This window comes from Leptonotus elevatus, chromosome 7, assembly GCF_054856555.1.
Source record: "Leptonotus elevatus isolate MCC_2025b chromosome 7, RoL_Lele_1.0, whole genome shotgun sequence".
In the NCBI taxonomy this organism is placed as follows: domain Eukaryota; kingdom Metazoa; phylum Chordata; class Actinopteri; order Syngnathiformes; family Syngnathidae; genus Leptonotus; species Leptonotus elevatus.
This window is the reverse complement of record NC_141245.1, coordinates 3,399,702-3,426,489: the sequence shown is the minus strand read 5'-3', so window position 1 is coordinate 3,426,489 and position 26,788 is coordinate 3,399,702. Positions and strand designations below refer to the sequence as shown.

General features: G+C 38.7%; 1 protein-coding gene across 1 annotated transcript in view; it reads right to left on the bottom strand.

Moving 5' to 3' along the window:
- Window positions 1–6,454: 6,454 nt before the first annotated feature.
- Window positions 6,455–26,788, bottom strand: part of ngef (neuronal guanine nucleotide exchange factor) — a 31,788-nt gene continuing 11,454 nt past the window's right edge. The window contains exons 5-15 of the mRNA XM_086080616.1: window positions 24,027–24,265; window positions 22,928–23,088; window positions 22,661–22,813; window positions 16,294–16,423; window positions 16,124–16,198; window positions 15,601–15,690; window positions 13,100–13,263; window positions 12,867–13,025; window positions 10,400–10,479; window positions 10,219–10,323; window positions 6,455–10,140 (exon numbers count right to left, since the gene is read on the bottom strand). Coding sequence (XP_085936742.1) covers window positions 9,896–10,140; window positions 10,219–10,323; window positions 10,400–10,479; window positions 12,867–13,025; window positions 13,100–13,263; window positions 15,601–15,690; window positions 16,124–16,198; window positions 16,294–16,423; window positions 22,661–22,813; window positions 22,928–23,088; window positions 24,027–24,265 — 1,601 coding nt within the window. The 3' untranslated portion in view covers window positions 6,455–9,895. The remainder of the gene's footprint in view (window positions 10,141–10,218; window positions 10,324–10,399; window positions 10,480–12,866; window positions 13,026–13,099; window positions 13,264–15,600; window positions 15,691–16,123; window positions 16,199–16,293; window positions 16,424–22,660; window positions 22,814–22,927; window positions 23,089–24,026; window positions 24,266–26,788) is intronic.

Sequence of the window (26,788 nt, the reverse complement as noted above, 5' to 3'; positions counted from 1 at the left end):
CCAAGGCTGAGGACTGTGACTGGCTCTGACGAAAACACTTAGGCACAAGACATGGGAGACGCAGACCATTTAACACATGAGGGTAATGGGAAACAGGTGGACACAATCAGGAATCAGGGTTGACACTGACACCACATGAGGAAGGGCAAGTGACCTTAAACGAAAGGAGTCAGAATTTTCAAAATAAAACAGGAAATGACAAGACAACTTCACCACGGTGTGACATCAGTACTTGGTATCTGTATCTGTGACTATTCAAGAGTTGAGTACTCATACTGGTATTGGTCTGAAAAAAGAAGTGATATTTAACATCCCTATGCAGCTTAGCTCTGCATTTGATACATTTTCTGAACATATTTTTGATTTAGGTTGATATGTCAATTGATGTTAAAGGTGTATTCAAGGATCTTTTCGAAACAAAAGAAGAGTTTTTGTAAAATGCGTTTGCGGAAGACCATCGTACCAGCTCTCCTGTTCGTTGGGGGGAAAACGCCTACACTTGAAAAATGGGGGGGGGGGGGGTGTATTTACTTGAAAAAGCCTAGTAAAGGTTGACACATTAAGAAAGTAGATTTTTTTCAAGTAAAATCATCAGTCTGCAGCCGGCCTCACTTCATAGACGGACGTCCTCTTGCGGCCATTTTCAAAGTATGCGGTGAGATCGGTGGAGCTACAACGATGAATGGCTGAATCCGAAGCTCAGCGGCTGCATGCTACAAACATTCAAAGAGCTCATGTGCAGCTAGGAACGAGCACGCACGTCGTTACGGCAGATTGATTGACAAGATCGAGAACCAATCGTTAAGATGATCCGCCCGGAAGACGCAGCGACAAAAGATCCACCTTTAACTATTGACAATAATTTTAATAAAATCCTTTAATAATGTTCTGACTGGTTAACTGTTAGCGCATGAAAGGCTCCCACTACTAGCTCTGAAGGGAACCTAAGCACAGCCAAGTGGACCGACTAATTTTGTTTGACATGCTACAAATTGTTGAGGCATGTTTTGAATGCAGTAAAAATTCCTTGTTTCCAATAAACAGGTGTCAGGCTCCTATCTAATACATAACGGAATGTAAGACACACTGTATGTGACAAGCACCAATTTAAATGAGGAGAAGGAATGACAGACACTGCTTGTGTAAAGAAATAAAATACTTTTATTTCCAACCTGCTATTAATCAATTTAAATTAAAAAGTATATATTTCTCAAGGAACTAAAAGGGAAAAAATGGCTAACTTCTCAGTTCTTCTTCGAAACCTCAAAAGGAGATCATCACTAAATTTTTGGGTCGAATTAAAAATTCACAAAACAATCACATACTGTATCGTCGTTTTGTGGGTGACCCAACTGTTTTTAGAGTGAAATGTTTTTTCATGTTTTGCTGGAGTTTAAGAGACTAAAAGACATATTTGTTCTTGTTGTGCTGCTGTTGCTGTTCCATGATAGTTATTTGTTTATATATTTTTGTGGTGATAAATACAGAAGGGAAGACAAATTTATGTGCCATCTCCTTGTGGCATTGTACCGGGAAGGTGAGGGTGGCGCTGGAGTTTTGCTTCTACAATGCCACAGGGAACATTTTGGGAGATGTGTCCCACTAAAATGAGCTGAAGTTCAGTACTTTTCTTGGCTGACTTGTCTTGTCTCTGTAACTCTGAAACAGTTTTTGTTTAATTTCTTTTGTCAATAAGGTGTTTTTCTAAAACTGAAAAATCAGCTAAAACTATTTTTAAAATAGTATATATAGGGATGTTCGTTACCACCTTTTTTCAAACCGATACCAAGTATTCAACTTGAGTAGTCACTGACACTGATACCTAGTACTGATACCACTAGTACTTACAATACATAACATTTCCTCTGAAAAAAAAAAAAAGACAAATCATTTTGAAGAAAGCTCTATGTATCCCAATGCAGCATTTTTCCTTGAAATCGCAAGAAATGAATGGCAATTTATTGTTATTCTCATTTCTAGTTCCCAATCATAAAATGGCCACAATAGTGTCACGAGTACCGATTCTTTGAAATAAGGCCAGGTATCAGCCCAATACCGATACATCATACGTGGTATTGGTACTTGCCCATCCCTGGTTTATAACAGTATACATAATATTAAAGGTAGAGTCCGAAGCATTTCCCTAAAAAATAAACGCTGGATGGATACAAATGAAATCAGTCTCAAACAATATCTCTGGACTTTTGTTGTGTGGTAGTAATTTTGTCCTAAATCCCCACTTGTTTTATGGCCTTTTGTTTTGATGTGATCGGGACGCTTCTGGGCAGAGGCTTAACGTTTTCCCTCCAGCCAATCACAGTAGGCCGGTGTACTGCAGAAGGGCACTGATTTGCCAAGGCAAGCTGAAAATAAAACTGCGCATGTGCTCAGTGCCAGTTTGTGGAGGCATACTAAATGAATAAAAAATGGACTGAAGTCTTGAATTTGCATTCAGTTGGTTTTAACTACGTCAAATATTGGATACATATCGATAAACAAGTATTTTCAGAAACACAGCCAAACTCGATTCAACAGCCTGTCCAGAGCTTCCGAGTCCTGAAGGAGAGATTTGGGCTGAAGAGCGACGCGGAGTTGCCAAACACAAAATGTTAGCCTGCTAATTTAGCAACAAGCTACAGTAAGCTAGCGGTGCTCGGCTGAGTTGCTGTCAGAGGCTGTGGGCATGAACCGTTAAGCCCGATGGGAAGAGCCTCAGTTTGGAGTGTTGTGTTCATAGATATCTATAAAGACTAGATGTCTTACAGCGCAGAATCAACGTCCGCACGAGGCGACCATCTTGTCACAGGCAGGCAATCTGGTCTGTTGTATTGACTGTGAGCGAAGATGAGTGATCTGAACAAATGTAAACTCTGTTATCTCGCTTTAAACTGTACGGATTTACACACGGGATGCTTTCTCACAAACTTTAATAAAGTCGTAATAACTCTGGATGGATTTTTAACTATATGGATTTATAATTATTAACTCATTCACTCCCAGCCATTTTCACTGAAGCAATCCCCTTCGCTCCCGGCTGTTTTACTAGAGTTTGACTGATTTTGCAAGGCCCACAGAATATTGTGTTCTATTGCTATAAAAACATGGAACATAAAAAAATAAGGTTAGAGTCTCTTCTTTCATCAGGAAAAAAAATAAAATTATATATATATATTTCTATCTGTTTCCGTTTTGCAGCAGGTAGCATTAGAATATAGCTAAGTTTAATCATTATCCACAAATCTGCTTAGAACTGTGGGTAAATCAGCTTGTTTTCAACATGGCCCTGGTTCATCTCTTTTGCTCTGCTGACACCTGCTGGCCGTTTTCATAATAACTAGCAATGCTTCAACTGTTTTATGCAGTTGAGAGGCTGCATCAAAGCCTTCCCGTATGCTCTAGCATTAAAAACAAACAAACATAAAAAACATATGAATATATCTTTGGGACACATAAAATATTGAAAATACAACGTATTTATACGTTTTTGGGAGCAAATTAGTTCACAAGTATATAGTATAATAACTACACTTATAAACTAAACTGTTCAATAATCAGTTGATTTTTGGTGAACCGCTATTTTGAGTTATTTTAAAGAACATGTACGATAAAAACACAGTAATGAATGAGAGGCGGAGCAAGGTGACTGTGGCAAGATGGCCGCCCGTGCAGACGTTTGAGTCCATTGGCCAGCAGCGTGGACCAGACATCTCGTCTTTATAGATATCTATGGTTGTGTTTACTCACTGCAACGGAAATGCTTCAAACTTTACCTTTAAAGGTGCTTTGTGGAGTTTGTCACATATTTACTCTCTGTGAAAATCTCATGCATAATGCGCTGGTGAGCTTGAATAAACTTTTTTATTTCAGTTTTCTTGGAGTCTGAGCTGGAATTTGGACTTCACGCGAAGCCGGCCTCTTTTCTTCATTCCAATTGTGTCGTACACTAACACTAAATGTGTGCAGGGACGAGCATGATGTCACCCTCCACCACTCCCCACCCCCAAGAAACACTCCAAACTGAAGGGAAGATACAATCTGATAGGTGCAGTCACAGTTAAATAAAAAAAAAAAAAATGTCAGGGCTCTTTGTACTCATCTGGGCATTGGTAGAACATGCATGGTGTACAAAAAGCTTTAATATTATCATTTTAAACTCCCAAATGCACTTTTAACAATAAAGCAATACATAAATAAACATTGAGAAAAAAATCACAAATAAATGTGAAGGGGGTGATTATGTGAGTATGCGAGGGTCCACAAGTACTCCGAAAATATTTGTTGAGTTTCACACTGAACTAGACTGACTATTAATCCATCCATTTTCTGCACCACTAATCCTCACTAGGGTCGCGGACTCGCTGGAGCCTATAATACATTCATAAATGGAGTCACCTGACTTCCATGCATGCAACGCGGCTTTAATTCCCACTTCATCAACTTAGTCTATGTGCCCTGTGAGTGACTAGAGTGGAAACCAGTCCAGCTCGCAACACTGGGCATGTCTGACCCACTCGGGCCAATCACCAAGCGACACTGAGTGATCAATCGATTTGATCGTCGTGTCATGTGAGAGGAGTAAAAAATTCATGACTCTGTGCGTACATACATTTACAATCATAACGTCTGAAAAAGCTGTGCAAGTTTATAAAAAAAAAAAAAGGCCATGATAACTAAATGCACATTACCTCACCCTTATCTTTCTTCTTTATCTTTTACCAGTTTGTTTTGAAGATTTTACAGGACAATAGGAGGACCCGTTTAAGCCCAAGACATGGTCAAAAAGGCCAGAATTTGCAAATGTAACACTCTGTTGTCTTCATATGTGAATGGCGACCATTGCCATGGGAACGAGAGAGACGTTCATATGTAAATGTCGCTATTACTTCATGGTAGGAGTGGAGAAGAGGAATTTTCCAGTTACACAGCCAAAAACAAGAAAATAAAAAGAATGTGATGACAAATAAATGAATGGAAAAGTAGCCTGGCTTTTATTAAATCTGAATATTTCCCTCTCTGATGTGTAGGAAAAATTTCCGTTCACACTATGGAGGACAAAACTGCCAAAATTAAATAATAAATAAATGAATAAATAAATAAATAAAAGTGAAAATTAAAAAAGAAAGAACATAAAAATATAAATCAACAATATAAATGGAAATAAAAACTAAATATGCAAGGTGGGCCAATTAAATGTTACCACAATTTCCAAAATAACATACATTGCTTTTTCATTTTCAACAAAGCACTCAATTCTCACCCTAATGGATCAAAAGCAATAAACTGTCAAGGAGAAAGTGAAAATACTGCAAGCATATTTTGAATCAAAATCAACATCAATTCACGATTGATTTTCTGAGAAGAAATCCTCCGAGCAGACTCACAATTTGACGTCTTCTGCAGAAGTTCAGGAAAACAGGACATGGGACCAATGTGAATAAAGGAGATAGTATAGGCCGAGGTCTGCAAGGACAGCCATCAACACTGAGACCGTGATACACTGTCTGGAGGAATCACCGACAAAATCGACCAGACCATGTGACGGGAGACTGCCACTGAGTGTGGGTTACCGATTTTGATTAAAATGGTTCCATGATCTTCACTCTCTCCTCCACAGTTAATTGCTTTTGAGCCATTAGGGTGAGAAATGAGTGCTTTGTTGTTTATATTCCTAAAAATGAAAAATAAATCTTTGTTTTGGAAATTCTAAGAATAAAAAAGTGGTAACATTTTATTGGCCCACCCTGTATACATAAATAAAAAATAAATAAATGGGTTAAAAAAAAACAAGATACAAAATCCATCCATCCATCCATCCATTTTCTGTACCGCTTGTCCTCACAAGGGTCGCTGGAGCCTATCCCAGCTGGCTTCGGGCAGTAGGCGGGGTACACCCTGAACTGGTTGCCAGCCAATCGCAGGGCACACAGAGACGAACAATCATACTCACAATCACACCTATGGACAATTTGGAGTGTCCAATTCACCTGCCATGCATGTTTTTGGAATGTGGGAGGAAACCGGAGTACCCAGAGAAAACCCACGCAAGCACGGGGAGAACATGCAAACTCCACCCAGGAAGGTCGAAGCCCGGACTTGATCTCACAACCTTTGCACTGGGAGGCGGTCGTGCTAACCAGTCAGCCACCGTGCCGCCAAGATACAAAAATAAAAGTAAATATAGTAATACACATTTATTTTAAATGTTTTTGTTTTTTGAATCTTGCATTTCATTGTGTGTGTGTGTGTGTGTGTGTGTGTGTGTGTGTGTGTGTGTGTGTGTGTGTGTGTGTGTGTGTGTGTGCGGGGGTGTGCGTGTGTGTGTGTGTGTGTGTGTGTTGTTTTTATTTACGTTTTAAATGTTTTGTATTTATTTTCTTTATTATATTTTTTAGTTTTTATTTCCACTTTTATTTTTTTATTTTTTATTATTAAGAAATCAGAATCAGCAAACCTCTGATGATTACATATTTTTTTACTTTATCATCAACAATATACATATTTAAAAAACAAAATAACAATTATGTTCTCATTTTAGTTTTCATTTCATTTATGTACACTTACAGACTTCACAATCATGCTGTTCCACACTTCATATTAAATTATATACATTTACAGCCTAAATGCAATAAAACAAGAATTGATCATCTGTGCATTTGTGTGTCTTTTTCCTAAAGGTTCAAATGGTGCATACAAATGTTTAAGGTCTAAAATGTTGTATATTTTCATCCCAGCAAGATTTTTTTGGGAGGGGGGGGGGGGGCTAACAAACTGTGATCAGGGAGTCACACATACAACCCAAATAACATTTTGCGGACTCACTTTTTTTTCCAATATTCACAGACAGACACTTGGGTAATCAATGGTGCTTTTCATATACCATTTACTCTGCATTTTTATAATGAAATGAAGGAACACAATTAAATGGTTAAACCCTGCCCATGCATCTGAGGGACATTTACAGTATCTTCACAATAAATTAACTACAACTAAATTTGCGGGTAACAACCATTGCACCCTCAAGTAAATATCAAATGTAGTTTCTTCATTTATTACACACCACATTAAGAGCGAAACCAAACCAAAAAAAAACAACCTTCATTGCACATTTGTGAGCCATGCAACATTGTTTGGATTGGTCTGTAATCACTAGCCACTTTTACACTGCCTATAAAAGACGTTCATTTTCCGTGTATAAACGGCACCGAGATGGAATGAGGGGGGACAAAGTCATCTTGGCAATATTCCATGTTTGGAGGTAGTATCAGAGCCATGACAGAAGATTGCCGCACACTGAGCGATGTCGTGCAACCCAAATGAACTCTCGCACCGCGAGTGGTTGGTCGTTACCTATTTCCTCAGCACAGGTGATGTCATCTTTAGTCGACATCAAGTGGAAAAATTTGTTTTAAAGGTATTAATTGGACTGAAAATGGCTTAATGAGTCAAGTATCCCTTTAATGTTGTAATTCGTCATTGAAATTCATGGTTCCAATGAAAGTGTTTAGAGTAGTTGGGATTTTTTGTTTTGAAAGCAGCTCCATTGTTACTAAAAAAATAAGTTGCTTGTTTATTAAAGAGGAAGTCAACCTTAAACACTTCTTGACAATAATATGTTATATGTGACCTCACTAATCTAAACATGACATTCTGAATAATACTACATTTGTGGAATATGAGTTAAGCAGCAAAATCCAGCCGTTTTTATCTATCTCCGGGGGCGGCCATTTTGCCGCTTGCCGTCGACTGAAGATGACATCACAGTTGCTCAGGCAATGACCAATCACAGCTCATCTGTTTTCTGAAGTTGAGCTATGATTGGTTGTTACCTGAGACCTGAGCAACTGTGATGTCATTTTCACGCGACAGCAAGTGGTAAAATGGCCGCCTTCTGATATTGATAAAGACTGCTAGATTTAGCTGCTTAACTCATATTCCACTAGTGCAATATTAACCAGAATACCATAGAATAGTGGTGCTGCATAGAACATATTATTGCCTAGAATTTTTTTGGGGGTTAAACCTTTACACAGGCAAACATGCTTGAGAATACTTTTGCTGATACTCCATAAACAGTACACCAGTATATCCAGTAAATACAAATGCTATTGTGTATTTACTGACATATTGCTCCATGTAGTGATCGGCTCCGCAAAAAAAAGCCAGATCATGTAAAGTCTACTTTTAAGCTAGCGAGACCTAGCCGTTTTGCCACAACCAAGCCATATACAGTAAATATAGAATATATACATGTTGGGGGTGTAAAACAGGTTTTGATTTAAATGCATCAAATCAAACTGAATCGTTCCACTTTAAAATGTAGTGAGATATATGTAATGATATCATTGTTTATTGGCGAGATATACTTTATCTTTGAGGTCCACATTTACAGTACTAGTTCATTCATATTGTAAAATGACATTAATAAAGTCATTACATTATACATTCTCAAACTGGGCCGTACTTTGAACCAAATATTTCCACTTTGAAATGAACTGTCTTTGAATCGTATCGCACCAAATTTATCAAGACGCGTATCGAATCGTCTTTAATTGGAGTGATGTACACCCCATTGCACATATAGTAGGGGTGTAACGTAAATCGATTTGAATCGGAAAATTTAACCAAATCAAATCATAACACTTTAAAATGTACCATTCTTCATTCGTAGTTTGATCAAATCCGGTTGATGTTGCTAGTGAATTGTTCTTTGAGTTTAATTAGCTTGAATTGTTTGGGCTTTAGAGAACTTTTACATGTTGGTAAATTTTAATAAACATGACAAAACTGACATGCGACTTGTGCCCGTTTCCATCTGTTCTTCTTTTGTGAATCTTGAGAGGGGACTCGCGGTATACACCATAGAGATGGGATCCACCCGTAATTTAAAAGAAGAAGAAGAAGAACGGGAAGCGACTGCGTCCTGTGATGACGTCGTATGAGTTTGCTTTTGTAATTCTTGATAAACCATAGCGTTTCTTTGCTGTTTTCCATCTAAAATAGCATTAATATTTGCTTGTTTAATTAATTCCAAAAATATTTCTGTTTTATCGTCCCCCCCAAACATAACTTACTTTATTGTCCGCCATTGCTTTGGGACTACAAACGTACGTGTGACGTAATATCCGGTCAAAACGTGCGACGTGTATCCGGTCTTGCCAGAGGTTATTCGCAAAACCTGTTTCCATCGCCAAAATTCGCATTTTCCTTTTTTTGATACGCTCCAAAATCCATCTAAGCGTAAAATTTTGGGCACTTTTTTAAATTTCTAGCGTTTCCATTCAGTTTTATTTTTGCATTTCATTTCAAAATTTGAATAAAAATGGGTGGATGAAAACCCCACAACTGAATCAAACCAAATTGAATTGTTCTACTTTAAAATGTACTGTTCTTGGATCGTGTCTTACCTCATGTATTGCAATATGTATCGAATCATCTTTCATTGTGATTTACAACAATGAAACTACTTAACTAAATTTATAATTTCATGTGTACCTGTGGATGAAATAGCAAAACTTTCAGCTGCTGTCGACAAAATGCGCGCAAGCGATATGTGTATGGAGTCGAGTAGAGTTGGAAGCAATTGTCGTGTAATTCTTCACATGACATCAGATGCTGGCGGTGATGTCATCTAATTAACTGACTGTGGTAAGCCATCTCACTCTACGAAACTGCACACAGTCACGGCAAAATCCCGCCTTTGTTGGTTTCTGCATAAAAAGCAAGGGCGGATAAATGCCGGCTCTTCTGTTAAGGCTCTGATGTGTGAATTTTTGAATCTCGGTGTAAAAGAGGCTACTGAGAGCAAGACAGTGAACGCTTGAAAGTCATCTGCTCATAGTTCAAGATTTCAAGGACTCAATGTTTCTGCACATGCATCTTGTTCAAGCTTCCTGCTTTACTTCTTGCTCATCTGATCATTCCACGAACTGAAGAGGCTGGAGACTTTTGGCATGGGTCTCCCCCCTCTTGAGCCAATCCTTGTTCCACTTTGCAGTGCACCACCTCCCTCTTGAGCATGATGAACCTTGAATGCTTCTCTCAGGTTCTGAGCTCGCACCTCCTGACTCTGGATTTCCTCCACTAGTCGACTTGGGAACCATCCTCTTTCGCCATCATGGAGCCTTTCCCCCATCATCCAGCCTGGGAGCAACCCAAATTGATGCATGATGATTAATTGGTAACACTGAACCATTTTGAAGGTGACTTAAAGTCACATACCATCATCTGTCCTCTCCAAAAGATTTAAAACATCGGCCATCTCAATGGAGAGTTCATCTGGCTCTTGGGAGGAGTACGACTGAATACACTGCACCTGTAAAGAGTCTAAAATCACAGTAGATAAGTTGCGTTAATAGCATCATATTTGCATGTTAATTGTTTCTGTAATTTGATATCTCACCTGATTGATGTGCACTGGTCGACATAAAACGTGTGCGCGGGTTTGGAGTCAGTGTACACATCCATCGAAGTTTATCACTCCTGTCCACAGGATTGGATTGATTAGAAAAACTCTTAACTTTTACTTATCTCGTTACTTAGTTTCATGTCTTGAAGGAGACTGAACTGTTCATCTGCTGGTACAAGGTCTAAGTATTGACGCTGGGAGTGTTATGCGATGTAGGACCAAATTACGCTGCAGTGATTTTGGTGAATTTGATACACAGTAAATTATGTAGAATAAATTTGACTCTATTTACAGTTTAGACCAAATAGACTCAGTTTTAGAGTAATAATTACACTTGAAATCGAGAAAAAATAAACAATTGAAAAAAATAAAAATAAGGCCCCGTCCAAACGAAGGCCCGTGTCAAAGTATCCGCAGTGGCACAAGTGTCTTCCTGTTTAGGTAGTTTGTCCACACGGCGGCGCTGTTTAAGAGCTTGAAACCGATCACTTTTGTAAGCTCCAGAGTGGAAAGATTTCAAAACGCTCCCTGAATGTTCCAATGTGGACACCATATGCGGGATACTCCTCTAGTGATGACATAGTGGTCGCAGCTCAATGACGGCGCATTGTCGTAGTTTGATGACGTATCTCCAATTCTCGTGCGCACGAAACCCCCAGTCTGTCAGCAATGGCGGATAGCCGTGTCGTAGTCGTTTAGCACAACCTCCTTATAGCTTGCTTATGCTTTTACAGCAAAATATTTTGCGTGATGTTGTTGTACTCGAATCACCCGCCATTGTCACTTCTCCTGTGTTTGTTTCACTGATCTGTATATACTACTGCAAAGACGATTAGCCCATACACGCCCTTCGATTTCGATACTGTAAATGTATAGGATCTTATGCCGTGAAATGTTTTCGGGGAGGAGTAATATCTTGGGAGGAGTAATATAGCTGCCTTGCGGCTTCCAATGTCTTGGCCTATCGGCTATTCAGATCAGTGGTTCGTCTTCTTCGCTGATTCTTCTTCTACACTTTCTGTTAACTCCCTGTGGCTGCGCTACAGCGCCACTCCAGACTTTGCATTTATATTACAGACGTTAAACGTCCTCAGCGTCTTCTTTTGGACACACGAATGTCTTGAAACGTTTTTGTGTGTACAAAAAATTATTTTGAGGAATGAAGCCGGCTTTGCTTTCCTGTAAACAGGGCCTTAGTTACCTGCTTTCTTTAAGTCCTTGTCAGTTCATTGTCTATATGCTGCACTCTTTCCTTGTCTGTTCCCTTGTTTCTTAGTATCTTGTTTTGGACTTTGTTTTTTGATTACTGAACAACCTTGTAGTAGCCCTGTAGTTTTTATTAAATAATAGCAGGTTTAGTGATAACCCTGGGTCAAGAAACCCTAAAAAGTAGGAAACTCTGCGTCTTCCGTTTCAGAAAGGGAGGTAACTGAAACCAGAGGAAAAAAGGTCACTCTAGACTGTTTCATAAAAATTCATTTAAGCTCTCGGTCAATTACCGTAGTGACTTTGTCCATGAACCTAACCTGGTCGGTAGCAGGTTTTTCACAATGAACCTCAAGGTTTTCTCTGTCCCCGCCTCCTTTCAGCCACACACGACATTTCATTTCCTCATTCATAAAGTCCGCTGTGGTGAGTTTTTGCGTAAATACGCCTATAGTCTAAAGCGTAAAATCCACTTTTGTCACAAATATGGCATGTCCTTTTGACAATGACCCTAATAATGAAGGTGCCACATTATTGAGGAGGGAATTAAATATTCGTGGTGAGATTGTTATCAGACCGCGCAGAGATATTCTGGCATTTCCGGACAGTTATCTTTTTGAGCGGTTCTGTTTTACATCACAGTCCATCTACATACACAATTTAATCTGTCCTTACATTTGCAACATTACCGGCGCCGTAGTCATGCGCTCACATAACAGCATACATTGTGTGTTGCACTCCGCGTTTTTCTTATAACCGTTTGAATAATGTTTTTATATTTCATCGTAAGTCAAGTGCGCTTCTCCCCCGCAGTATTGCAGCTAAATGAAATGAATTAATGAGCAACCATTCGACAAGTTTCCCCTGTAATATTATTGTGATTGCAAAAGACTAAATTTAAACCTGAGCACCTGAGCAGCAACATTCTCCCACGCCACCTTCCTCTATGGAGAGCCGCTGCGGTGCACTTTTTTCTAAAGACATGTTCAAATTCGCCATATGATCGCGTTTAGATTTCCAGTTGAGAGGGGTAAAAAAAACACGGAAGCAGAGGGCGTCACCGCACTCCATAAACAAGAAATCCTGAAACAGTTTGACTTTAGCCACAGGTGCTTCTACTCAACAGGTGCTTCTATGAACTTGTTTACCTGCCAATTAAGTAGACGCGCCTGTGGCTAAAGACAATCTGTGGCAGGGTTTTTACTTTCTGGACCTAGATTCCCCAACCCTGCCAATAAGCGATCCAGCAACTTACATGCTTGAGGTCTTGAGCATGTAGCTGACTTGACGGTCCTCTTGGTTCTCCAGCAATTTAAGATTAAAGACATAGGCTAGCATCTGGCCTTGGTCCTCAAGATCTTCAGTCCTCAGCATAGCACGTGTGCAGGAGTCAAGAACATGAAACTTGTCCCCACTGGAAAGGCAAAATGTTTTAGGACTGAGACTGAATGATTCCAATACAATTGCGAATGACTAGTGGATGCTTACCTCGAGCTGCGCTTGGTGACCAGCAACAGGTTGTTGAAGAGAAACAGGAAGACGGGTTGGTAAAGCTTACGGCTTCGCAATGTCCTGGTACTCTTGGGTCCCGCCATGAGCTGCACCTCACCCTTCTTGAGTAGCCAGCGCGAGTGGGAGATGATGGCCACAGACTACAAGGAAAGACAGGAAGGTTTGCCATATATACGATACATGTTTCTGGCCTGTGTCACAGCATCTCTCTTTAAACCATGGGAGTGTGATCATATTTAATCTGACTCAATTTGCATTGAACATGCTTTAATTGCATGTGTAAATGCATCAACACACTGCTTTTATATGCAGCAGTATTCTAAATATCTTCCCAAAATACACAGCATTATTCTTTGTAGACATGAATCACTTTGAACGCTACATACTGGAAATCCGGAGCCGGCTGATGAATTGGCTGATTTTTGCCCTTTTCAAAATAATCATAATAAGCTGGAGGTTTGCCAATTAAATTTTCTCATGAAACAGTAAATGCTGTTCAGTGTTGAGGATCACTCAGATTTATGCCCTTCAACCATTTTTCCACAATATAGGGCTGTGATTCCATCCAGGCCTCAGGCTTTGTTATTTTATTTTATGGGGACTAGAGATGGAAACTAGCATTGTGCTAAATCTGGTGCAGCCATATTTTTAATGTTACTGCACACTGTTCTTTTAATAAACTAAACTAAACTTTGGGGCGGCTCAGTGGTACGGTGGTCGTCTCCCAATCCAGGGGTTGTGGGTTCAATCCCATGCCATTGTGACCATGTCGAAGTGTCTTTGACCAAGATACTGAACCCCCAGTTGCTCCTGATGCTGTGTCATCATTAGGTGAATGGGTAGTCGAATGTAAAGCGCTTTCAGGGCCTTGTAAGGTGGAAAAGCGCTGTATAAATTTAGTACCATTTACGATAAACTCAAATTCAAAAGATGTCAAAAAAATATCAATCGTGCCCTACTGTAGATGCAATCAGAGGTGGGCACTCTCGTCTCTTCCCGTCATTGACGGACTACCAAATTTTCAGCAAGTTCCCACTACTGGGCACCGACGGAAGCAGGTTTACATCTGTTGATCCGGGTCACTACAGGCAGTCCTCAGTCCGTTTCAAGGCTTTGCACTATAAAGCACGCGCTGAAAATGCGGAAGAACTCGTCAAAAGGTGGGAAGTCGTCAGTAGTGGGGTTTCCATCCACCCATTTTTCAAAGAAATTCGAAAAGGGGGCCCAAAATTCGGGTGGATTTTGAAGCGTATCGAAAAAAGGAAAATGCTAATTTTGGCTATGGAAACAGGTTTTGTGAATAAACGCTGACAAGACCGGATACACGTCGCACGTTTTGACCGAATATTAGGTCACACATACGTATGTAGTCACCAAGCAATGGCTGACGATAAAGTAAGGTATGTTTGGGGTGACGACGAAACAGAAATCTTTTTGGAATTAATTAAAGACGTGAATATTAATGCAATTTTAGATGGAAAACAGCAAAGAAACGCTACGGTTTATTAGAATTACAAAAGCAAACACATACGATGTCAGCGCACGGCGCAGTCACTTCATGTTCTTCTTCTTATTTTAAATTACTGGTGGATCACATCTCTATGGTGTATACCGCCACCTACTGCGGCGGAGTCCCCTCTTAATATTCACAAAAGAAGAACATATGGAAACGGGCATAAATCGTATGTCCGTTTTGCCCATTATCGGTAAATTTGCTTTAAAAAGTTCGAAACTATTGGATGGAAACCTGACTACTGATGGGCCGATGGACAGACGGAAGTGCCGACAATGCAATCATCTCTGTTAGAAAGATAGCAAAGGTCTCAAAATTGGAGCAAGAGGGAGAGAAACTACTTGTTTCTGAGGAAATATGAGCTTTAGGACAAAAGCAGAGAAACCTACCAGTAAGTCTTGAATATCAAAACAATGTCCAAGTTTTGAATTTTTGATTGACTTCCATGACAAGCGGAATGAGAACTTTTCTTTGTTCTAATAAAAAGACCATTGTATGCCTCACTGTATTTGTATTTCATATTGCTGCATGCCACAAATAAATACCTGACTGAAAAAATCTGGCCTGTTCTTTGAGCTAAGAGACAGCTACAGTAGATGTGTTTCGACACCCACACTTTTTATTGCACGAACAAGAGTCACCCACTGTGCTTTTCTGTGTCTGTGCTACAGCGTCCATCTTTATATTGAGGTCTTCTGGTTTACGACTACTTTCCAAAAACATGCATGCCAGGTTAACCAAAACGTGTAAATTGCCCATAAGTGTGAATGGTTGTCAGTCTCTAATGTGCCTGTCGCCCAATGTCAGCTGGCGGTATAGGCTCCAGCTCATCTGTGATGATGAAGTGGATAAGCAGTAGAAAATGCTTGAATACCAAATACGTGGAATCAGTACAGAATAGGAACATAGTTGTGCCAATGTGCGGTTAAAATGTCAGATTAAGGGGTACGGTACAGTTCTTTACCTTGGATTTAAACTCTAAAGTCTTTTCAATGCTGATAAGCTCCTCTGTGCGACTCATTTTTCGGACACCTTCGTTACACTCTTTCACAATCTGTAGGAAACACAAACGCACACAAATGAAATATTATTGCGGATCAATAAAAAATCATTAGCATTACTCAAATGTATTATAAAGATTATAGACCGAAATTCAATGATTAAGCAAGGATGTCATGGCATTGCTCTCATGCAATTCCTCTACTTCTCACAGCTACGAAGCCACATTAGCACAGTATGTGGGAACTGTTATGATATGCAGTGATGTGATTTATTTTAAGACGTGAACAACAAACCTCATTAACACAGGAAGCTATTCAGCCAATATAAACCTTGCATCACATCCCTTGATATGTGGAAGGTCAATGAATTTGTGCAGTTTGAGCCAGTAATTTTTTAATAAATCAATAAGCCCCCTATTAACGTGACAGTGATGTTGTCATGCAACCATTCATTCAATGCCTTCTAGCTTCATTTTTAATGCTTACCTGCTCCAGTCGCTGGTGAGCTTTAATGGCATTTGCTTCCCTCTCAGAGTCTTCTTTAGCATTTTTCAGGATATTCTATGTGGAAAAAAAGTAAGTTAAAAAAGAAAAGTGATACAAATATTCCAAACCTATAGCTGTGACATTAAATCAAGTCGGTGTACTGTACACACTTGCACGAGCAACTTGAGTCTTGTGATCCTCTGGAAAGGAAGGATGAGGAATGATGTGAAGGACAGCCCTCGGACACATGGATGGTTCTCCAATACTGCCATAGTCTCCCGGAATGACTGGTTTCCCTCTCTGGAAAGTGTTCATGGTACCACAAGCTTAAAAATAAGGTCTCTGTTTAATTAACACCATTACTACATTTCCTCCAATAGTGAAGGGTGAGTTTGTTTACTCAGCTGCAGTGAAAACTATTTGTTAATTTGAAGAACGCATATAGATGAAATCTCGTAAAATGAGGCAAGATTTATCATTCCAAACTAGCAAACAACCAATGACAAACACACATGGACAAAACTGTTGGTAATTGTTGAAATAACAATAATAATAATAATAATTATTATTATTATTATAAACCAGTTCAGGGTGTACCCCGCCTACTGCCCGAAGCCAGCTGGGATAGGCTCCAGCGCCCCCGCGACCCTTGTGAGGAAAAGCGGTTAAGAAAATGGATGGATGGAATAATAATAATAATAATACTCTATTATTATTATTATCATTATTATTATTATTATTATTATTATTATTATTATTATTATTATTATTTTCTTTGAAGAACAGTTTTGCTAGTTAATTACTTTGAGGATCGATTCACTATACTGAGATAAAGGTAGGCCGGCTAGTAGCCTGCTACCAACTTTTCATTGAAAACTAATGGCCGCTAATGGGGAAGCTCTGATTTGGACCATTTTAACCGTTGGAAAGTTGATGTTTTTCATTTAATCTATTTTAAAGATGCATAGCGTGTCGTTACTGACACAACAGTTTAGCTTATTTAAGTGCTTAATATTTGGCTGTATGTGTGCACTTTAGCAGGAGTCGGATGCGAAGGAAGAGACGCGTAGAATCTTTCTTCACTGAGGGGGTCAATTGGGGCTCGAAGCAGGTTCTTAAATGACTCACTCCATTAGTTTCGTTACATGTACACCTGCTAGTAAGCTTCGTGATGTTTCCGTCTGTTCGCTCGGTTTCAGGATATTGACAAAATAAATGTGTTCAAGAAATTTTCAATTTTAGCCTCTTTTAGGTCTGTTTGGATCTTTCTTTTCTGTCTGGAAATTGGGAAGAGTGAAACAGAGGTTTACAAGCGTACACTTCTTCTGGAGCTTTGCAATTGTGTTTTTTTTGCCTTTAAACTCCATTAGGACAGTTAAAAATGGCACAAAGTGCACCTGTCGTTTTGTCACTTAAGGCTGAAAGCCGTTGAAACAATGCTTGCAAGCTTTAAAGTGTGCAGTTACACAAACACTTTCAGCACTCCAGTCTGCACCATTCAAATGACGGCTATTTTGGTAGTCACACCTTCTTCTTTTTTTTTACTTGATTTTCACGCATGCGCAAATGTAATGCGCATTTCTCTCAACAGTATTTTAGAGAAAAATTTGCTACACAGTGTCAGAAAGCTTGGTCTCAGCCACAGGTCAAGGTTTTTGCAGGATAATGACACAAAACACACAGCTATGAACACCCAAGAATGGCTAAAATTAAAATAATTGGACTAGTATTCTGAGGTGGCCTTCTGCCTTGATGTAAATTCAAGTGAACATAGTGTGGAAGTAGCAGAAACGTGCCAAATGGAGAAAGGCCTCTTCAAACCTGGAACAACTGAAGCAGGTTGCTCATGGAGAGTGGGCCAAAACACCTGATGTGAGGAGCACAAGTCTCAAGTGAGAGTTGCAAAAAAAACAAAATCCTTTAATTACATTAATTACCTCAAAAGGCTGTAGAACAAAATATGAAGTTAATTCAAAAGCAATGTCTGATTATTATTATTATTATTATTATTATTATTATTATTATTATTATTATTATTATTATTACTATTATTATTATTATTATTATTATTATTATTATTGATTTAATTATCAGTAGGGTACCAACACATGTGCATGCTTCATTATGAGCTTGGTGTTGATTAAGAAATGAGCTGATATGTCTGTTACGGTTTATCACTCATTGCACAGCAAAACCATGTTGGTGTTTATTTTGTTTGTAATATGTGATGTCTGCCTTTTGGCTAAGACTGCGATCCTCTCTGTGATTTACCAGAGTGATTTTATTTGTTGAATTCACTGCACTCCCTCACATGTCACGCAGCTGCTACGTCACACACTTTACCCACTATGCTGATCAAGCATTGGCGGCACACCCAATGTGGAAATTCACACGTATCAGGGTGCAGCATTCTGGGTGTACAACAACAGTAACACAGCTACAATAATTAGTATTACAGCTAGCTAGTGGCGCCACCTGTGACTAAACTTTTTTTCGGCGCTTGTTTAATGGATGATGCACACTGAAACAACACTGTGCCATACGTCTTTTTCCCTCCCCATATATCTATCTATCTATCTATCTATCTATCTATCTATCTATCTATCTATCTATCTATCTATCTATCTATCTATCTATCTATCTATCTATCCACCCATCCACCTCTCCGTCCCTCCCTCCATCCATCCATCCATCCATTCATCCAATACACTTAACATTTACTCGGTGGAGTATACTTCCAAAAAGTACAAGAAAAGTAAACTGGTATACTCTCCTAATTTTGAGTATACTTTAAGCATACTTAAATATACTTTTTGGGATAAGGGATCTATCTAGCTAGCTAGCTCAAAGCAACAAACTCCCTGAAGTTATTTTTTGATTATTGCTAAAGAACGGCCTAGTTGATTAATGTCCGTCTGTAGAGTATCGTGGGAGCAAAGTGCGATGTGATTGCATACAATCTCTTGTGTTCAATCTTTCCCCGAACGCTAGTTTCACTGTGTGGGCTCAGACACACCTGGCAAGTAGGTGCGCCTTTGACTTTAAAAGCCGGCTCTTCCAGACCGCTCCCTCTCTGAATTTTCCTTTCACTGCTCAACCTTTACATCAGGTTTGCAACATTTCTCGAGTTTGTTTTGTTTTGCTTCTGTACCAGTTGAAGGGATGTGTAAATCTAATTTACTGATTAGCAAATAGTGATGCAGTCCATTTCAAACTGTCCACACAATGCAAGAGTACAGTAATTTCCCCGCTGTGGTGACGCCGTAGTGACGCCAAAACAAACTACACAACATTCGGTTCCACTGAATATTTAGTCAGCGTCACTCACTGTCAACCTAGTTTTTCCAGTTAAGAAAAAGCCAGACAGACAGATACTGATCATGGCTCTTTGGCTCTGACACCTTCAGCCAGGACTTAAACTTATAGTAATATATATTTGTGTATTTCCAATCACTTACACACATTATGTAAACAGCTGTCTATACAAAGATGATGATAGGTTATTTGATAGGTTGTGCTTGACTGACAGAGACAGGTAGGACCACTTTAGTTAGTTCTATTTTGAACCACGGTACTAAAGACACTGTTAATTATTTTATAATGACAGTCAAACTTTTGAAACTTTACAATTGAAACAGCATTTTTTTTTTATTTTAACCGCCCAACCGTCTCAGAGGAAGCCAAGCAAGCTTAAGCCAATAACATTAGCGCCACTGAGTTTCATATAAGTACATCTCTGCTACAGCCACATACATACAGCAAAAGACAGAGCGATCGAGCTACCAAAAGACACCTCTTACTCATGAAGGTGAGGTCTAGCGAAGACGTTGTGTTCACTATAGAGACTATTATGTCCTTTGTGGGAAACACTGGCAAACTAATTTAAACACCCTGCCAAGAATAACAAAGAGAGATGACGAGGCAATTACATTTAATTAAAGACATTAGATATGTCAACAAGCGGTACAGGTTTGATTTCTTGACACTACTATAGGAAAAATTTATCACTAGCCACCAAACAAGAAAAAAAGAAAGCACATTTGCTTTTTTAACAAGAATCCAGTACTGCGCTGGAATCAATCCCAGTGAAAACTGCCAGCCTGCTTGAGTACAAGATAGTGACTCGTTGTTTAGTCACTCATTTTTTCCTCGGTCAGTTCATCTCCTTGTCAGGCTGATATAACCGACACACTTGACTATGTGCTATGTTATGTAACAATAAGTGTAATCCAACTTCTCCAACTCATTTTAATTGACATAAGTCCATCTATCTACCCATCCACCCATATTGTATTCTGATTATCCTGTTTGGGATCACAAGGAAGCTGCCTATTCTGAGACTGGGTACATCATAAATTAGTCAGGACAATATATTTAGTCAGCCATGTGAACCACTCAGCAAACTTTTATGTGAGTTTTGCGCATCTATGCTACCTGTCTTGTGCGGTGCGTGGGAACATCTTACTGGTTCTGCTATGCGTTTGATGAGAAGCGGTATACAATCATTCACAGGTAACCACACCCTTCAAAGTTGTCATTAGCAAAAACAAAGCTGCTTTTATTAAGAGAAGTGTTACTCCTATTTCACTCATGCGCGCTTGCTGATTTCCCCCCGCGGGTCACACACTTGAATTATGCAAATTCCAGTGTTATTATCTGAAGAACTGTGCATTTTCCCTCTCTCTGATCACATGACTAGAGCTGTTTCAATCCGTTCATCAAATATTAGAAACTCTTCAATGTCATAAACAAGGTTGGTTTAGTTATATGTACAAAGTATGAATGTTTCAGAGCTATAAAGATGCAGGTTTGCAGGTATATTCCCAAGTTATTACATTAAATTGTCAGGGGTATCTAAACCAGTAGTACCCTTGCAGCTATGATTGACCTAAAAGTACAATGGTGTACTTTTTTGTGAAGGGATAATATACTGTGAACTGTAAAAAGTAAACTTTATTCTTATTCTTATATGTTTCAAGGCTGTAAAACACCATACCACACACTTTATACACTTCTCAGACAGGCATTAACTACAGTATAACTGCCATATAGTTATTTCATATTATTTTGTTGAAATATGTAATTTTGTAAGATAATATATTAAAAGGAATGTATTTTATTTATTTTTCTTTTAGGAACCATTTTCACAGATTAGGTCATACACATCTGGATGCACTCTCGCGACCCATGGATTTATATATGACTGGGCTGTCAATAGCGGCTGAAGCCAGAGGGCAGCCATCTTTCGTTGCCGCTTTTATCTAAATCTAAATTACAGTCAATTAAATTAATGACCATTAAATTAGGCACATTAGTGGCCTATAGGGCAATACATACAAAATATATATTAATAACGGGGCCAGTGATGTAACACCTAGGCCAACTCAATTATATGTAATGTGTAATATTCTTATTAATATTTATTATCAGAGTTGGGAAATCCAGGTCCAGAAAGTAAAACCCTGCCACAGTTTGGCTTTAGCCACAGGTGCTTCAACTCAACTGGTAAACGAGCTTGTCGCTACCAGGGTTTTTACTTTCTTGTTTATCTCTGTGTTTTTGCTGCCCAGTGTTAACACCAGTGTAGTAGTTGCATATTGAAAGACAGCTACCAAGGTTGGTTTATGTTTACATTAAATGTAAACACAGTGACATCAAATATGGGACACATAAAATTGGTGAAAAACAGTGCGGTCTAAAAAATTACATACAAGCACTTCATAGGAATTGTTAAATGGCCTTAACTTGTATAGCACTTTATCACCTTCAATGTAGTCAAATAGCTTTAACACTGTCTCTTCATTCAGCTAATGGCAGCATCAGGAACAACTGGGGTTCAATAACTTGCATAACAAGGGTTGAGAATTTAACACACTACGGAAGAAGATTAGGGCCAGTGAAGTGGAAAAAAGGGGTTTGGCAGGATATTCACTTCATTCTCTGAATTCTAACTTTAATCTCAGAATTCTGACTTTAATCTCAGAATTCTGACATTAATCTCAGAATTCTGACTTTAAAACCAGAATTTCTCACTTTAAAGTCAGAATTATTGGATTAAAGTCAGAATTCTGACTTTAAAGTCAGTATTCTGCAAATAAAGTCAAAATCCTGCTAGCCTCTTTTTTTTCCTGTTCACTGGCCCTAATCCTCTTCCTTAAATACACAACATTCAGGTTGGGAGACAATCTCTCTACCACCCCAGCCAAGTCACCAATTGAAACAATAAATCGGACAACACTAGTTTACACCAATATAAATGATATTGTCACCTTATTCTGTATATACATATACTATGTATATCAATGCTGTATATAAAAAAAAATCTTAATTACTGCCCAGCCCCTGAGGGCACGAGAACAAAGTAGCATCACCAACTACTAGTTACATTTCAATAAGGATGTTCGGGCACTGACTATCACGGGAAGTCATAAGTGCCCATCTTCATTGAGATCTTATCAGAAGGGTGTGAACAAATTAACCCTATTGATATTGAAAGGACTAAATTGCAGAATGCAAAAAATGACGAAGAATACTCACAAAATTCGCCTGTAGTTCTTCTCCTGGTACACTTGGTTAATGACATACTTGATGAAGACACTGAAGTGGTCAACAGCATGGTTGTAAACAATGTCACACACATCCGAAATCAAAATGGACTTCTCGATTCGGTGTTCGAGATCCATCAGGAACCTGAGAACATAAGAACAGCTAATGAGTGATTACTAACAAAAAGTCTGTTTGCTGAAATGGATTAAATCGCAGGGGAATGACCAGCGATTTGTGTTAAGCAAAGCGTTATCCTACCGTTCACTGGCTTTCATGACTTCTTCGATGTTGGAGAAGAGAAAGTGCATATCAGATTGGCTGAGAGTGTTTATTAAAGAAGGGTTACGAAGGAAGTGAGTTTCTAGAATCTCCAAACTCTTGTAGTAGGATGCCTCTGAGGTAATCAGCTCAAACATGGCCTGGACAGAAAAAGGAATTCATACAGTCATATAGTGGCCTAGTCATAACACAATTTTTTATCAAGTGAATCCAAGTGGTTATTGTTGGAGAGTAGTGTTAATTTTGTTAACAAAAACTAAATCAAAATATATTCGTGAACACACATTTTTCACCGGACGAAAACTAACCTAGACTAGACTAAAACCGCAATTAATAAACAATAACTGCAACTAAATCAGTGTGCATTTTTGTTGACTAATAAAGACGAGATGAAAATGTAGCTCACTTAATAAAGACTGGACTAAAATCTATGGACATTTTAGAAGAAGAGAGACCTCGCTATTCATCACAAAGACATCGTGGTAAATTAACAAAAAGTTTGGTGGTGGTTGTTTATAACGTAACATTATTCCAACAGCTGTAACGTTCCAACAATAACGCTAACTAATGCTAGGTAACTTACTAGCTTGTAGCATGGAGTCATAAGAGCCACTTGTTGATATACTGTAATTGTGTGTGAAGTTGTTGTAAATCAAAAAGATGAGAACATTTTATGTGAAGTAGTTTTAGATTAGATGGAAATGTACAATATTAGCTGCTGACAAAAAAAAGATAAAAGGGTAAAATGATTGTCCTGACTAAAATTAGACTAAAGCGTTGATAGTTATTGTTGACTAAAACTAGATGAATAAAATTATGTTTTTTTTTGGACTAAAATAAAGACTAAAATGCTCGACTTATAGTCGACTAATAGGTGACTACCGTAAATAAAAATGGGACGAGATTGCCTAACTATGAAAAAACTAACAAGTGTGATTGAAACTGGACTAAAATTGTGACTGAATTTAAAAATAGCAGATAAAATTAACACTATTGGAGAGGAAACAACTATGTACTTGCACTCTTAAAAAATCTTATGTATCTCTAAATATCCCAATTACAAAGCATTTTCGATCACCTCTTGCATTATAATTTCCTTTTGTGGCAACTGGGTGAGTAGCCCACTGGCTTGCACCACTTCCAGGTTCTGCCACAAGCTCAGCGCACGGACATTGTTCCTCAGCTGTAGCTGTAATGCTGGGGGGGGAGAGACACTGGACCCTGTCGAAATGGTGGTCGGAAAGCGATTCTCACGCTGGCGCCTTTGCTCAATCTCCTGCTTCTCAGATGTATCTCGGTATTCCTGATACAAGAAGACTGGAAAGCAAAATAAAACAATGGCATTAGCTTGTATAAAAAATTTTTTTGCACATCCACGTTTGTTTTTTTTAAATACCACTTATCCTATTTAGGGTCTCAGCAGATCTGGAATCTAGGGTAAAAGTCTAAATACATCCGGGACTGAAGACTAGTTAAGGGTAATAAGGGAACATAGCAGCAACATGATGGTCAATTAAGACAGTGACACGCTACACAAGGGTCGCCACAGTGAGTCACTCATATGATTTGTTTGGCAAAGTTATCACGTCCGATGCTCTTCCCGACGCCACACACCCATTTGATTTGCATGAAAAACACTTTAGCTAGGCCAGAAATACAATACAATCAAATAGAAGAACAGTAAAGTACCACTGAAAGTGAGTGGGACTTCTTGTAGCTCAAGGACAACGTATTACGAGTAGTGTTGTTCTGATATCGTTTTTTGGCCCCCGACACCGATTCCCATACCCAGTTTTGCAGTATCAACCGATGCTGATACCTAGATGTTGTTTTTTTCCCAACTTGAAAACGCTGCCCTGCCATTGGTTCAGAGCATTCAAGGGCCAATAGGATATCTTGGCTTGGCATGCAGCGAACACCTCACACATTAGTGAATGTCGTGCACATGCAAGACAGTGGCTCTCGAGGACCAGACTTCCCTATTCCTGATTTACAATGTTAACAGCAGACAGAGTCAAATAAGGTTTTAAAAAATTACAAATATCACAACTAAAATAGATTATGAAACATATACACAAAACATAAAACAAAGCATAAAATAATGCATGACATAAATTTAAGTTTTAGTTTTTGTATGTACTATATAAAAGTAATTTTATTTGGAAATATTACCTTTTTTAAACGATAGAAACAAAATGTTATCATGACATAACTACATTGTATTAAGTTACAGCTAATGTATGTTTTGAAGATACCCAGAAACTATTATAGCTCAATTTAATCGAAAAGTATTTGTACACTCTAAAAAGAGTTGGGTCAAAAGTAACCCAATTATGGATTAAAAGAGGACCAATCCACTTTATGGGTTAATTTGACCCAAGTTTCTCGGTTGTTTTATACAAAATGACCCTTTTTTTTTAACCCAAGTAAAGGATCTGACCAATATTCATGAGTTGGTTTACACTAAAAGACCCATTTCTTGACTCAGAGTTGGGTAAAATAGACCCAAGTAGAGGATCGGTCCAATTTTGATCCCATAGTTGGGTTATTTTTGACCCAACTGTTTTTTGAGTGTACAAATTACTCATAAAAGCATGCAAAATTACACCAACTTCAAGAAGTTAAGTTAGTAGTAGTTTTTACAAAACTTTGAGTATTGTGTACTTAATCTATTTGATAATTTTGAATGTTGGGGTTTACAGTGAATGGTACCACTTCCTACATACAGTGGTGCTCAAAAGTTTGTGAACCCTGCAGGCATGGTCAGATGTTTTGTATAAAATATTAAAATAACCTTATTAAATGTTTAGTCATACCCCAATTTACAATGCTGACATTGAAACATTCAGCAATTCCTTAGTTGTATTGCTGGAATGCTTTGGATTATTGTCATGTTGCATGATCCATCTTCTACCAGGCTGTAACTTCACAAACAACGGCTTCAGGTTATGATCGAGGATTTCACAATATTCCTCTGAATTCATGATTCCCTGGACAATACGAGTTGTCCAGGTCCTGAGGATGAAAAGCCAGCCCAGAACTTAACATTCTCACCCACTTTGCTTCACTCTAGGGTGAAGGTTCTTTTGCTGGTATGCAGTGTTGACTTTTCACCAAACATGACTGTTAAAGTTGTGACCAAACAGTTAAATTTTGAACTCATCTGTCCACAGAACGGACAAAAAGCTTCAGGTTAGTCCAGGTATTCTCTGGCAAAGTTGAGATGGGCAGCTTTGATCTTTTTTGTGAGCAGAGGCTTCTACTTAGAAAGCCTTCCATGAAAGCCTTGTCGATTGACTTTTCTTCTGATTGTTGAAGCATGCACATGTGTCCCAGATGCAGCAAAAGAGGAATCCCTTGATGTGATATTTGAGTTGGCTTTTTACCTGAATTATCATTTTTCTTGTGATTCTTGCTGATATTTTAAAAGGTCGTCCACTTCTAGGCAGGATTGTAGTAATTTTCAGTGTTCTCTAGGTTGCAGATGATCTACTTCACAGTGGAATGATTAAGCTCAAATTATTATTTTTTTTAGATGACTTTATAGCTTTCCCCAGACAGATGTGCTGTCACTACCCACTTCCTGAGGTCCCCTGAGATTTATCTTCCTCTTAGCATGACTGACCTGTATGGGTTCACCTGGGTAAGACTAAAGTGATGTAGTTTTGTCTCTGTTTCAGTCAGTGATGCACAATTTCTTCGCTAAACCTCTCATTTCATTGGTCCATTTCAGTGGTTAGTTTAGATAGCTACCAATTTGTCCTACCTGATCCTACTTGACTGCTTGTTTTAAGCAATGCAGCTCAGGGTTCACTTACTTTTGCACCTACATGAATTGAC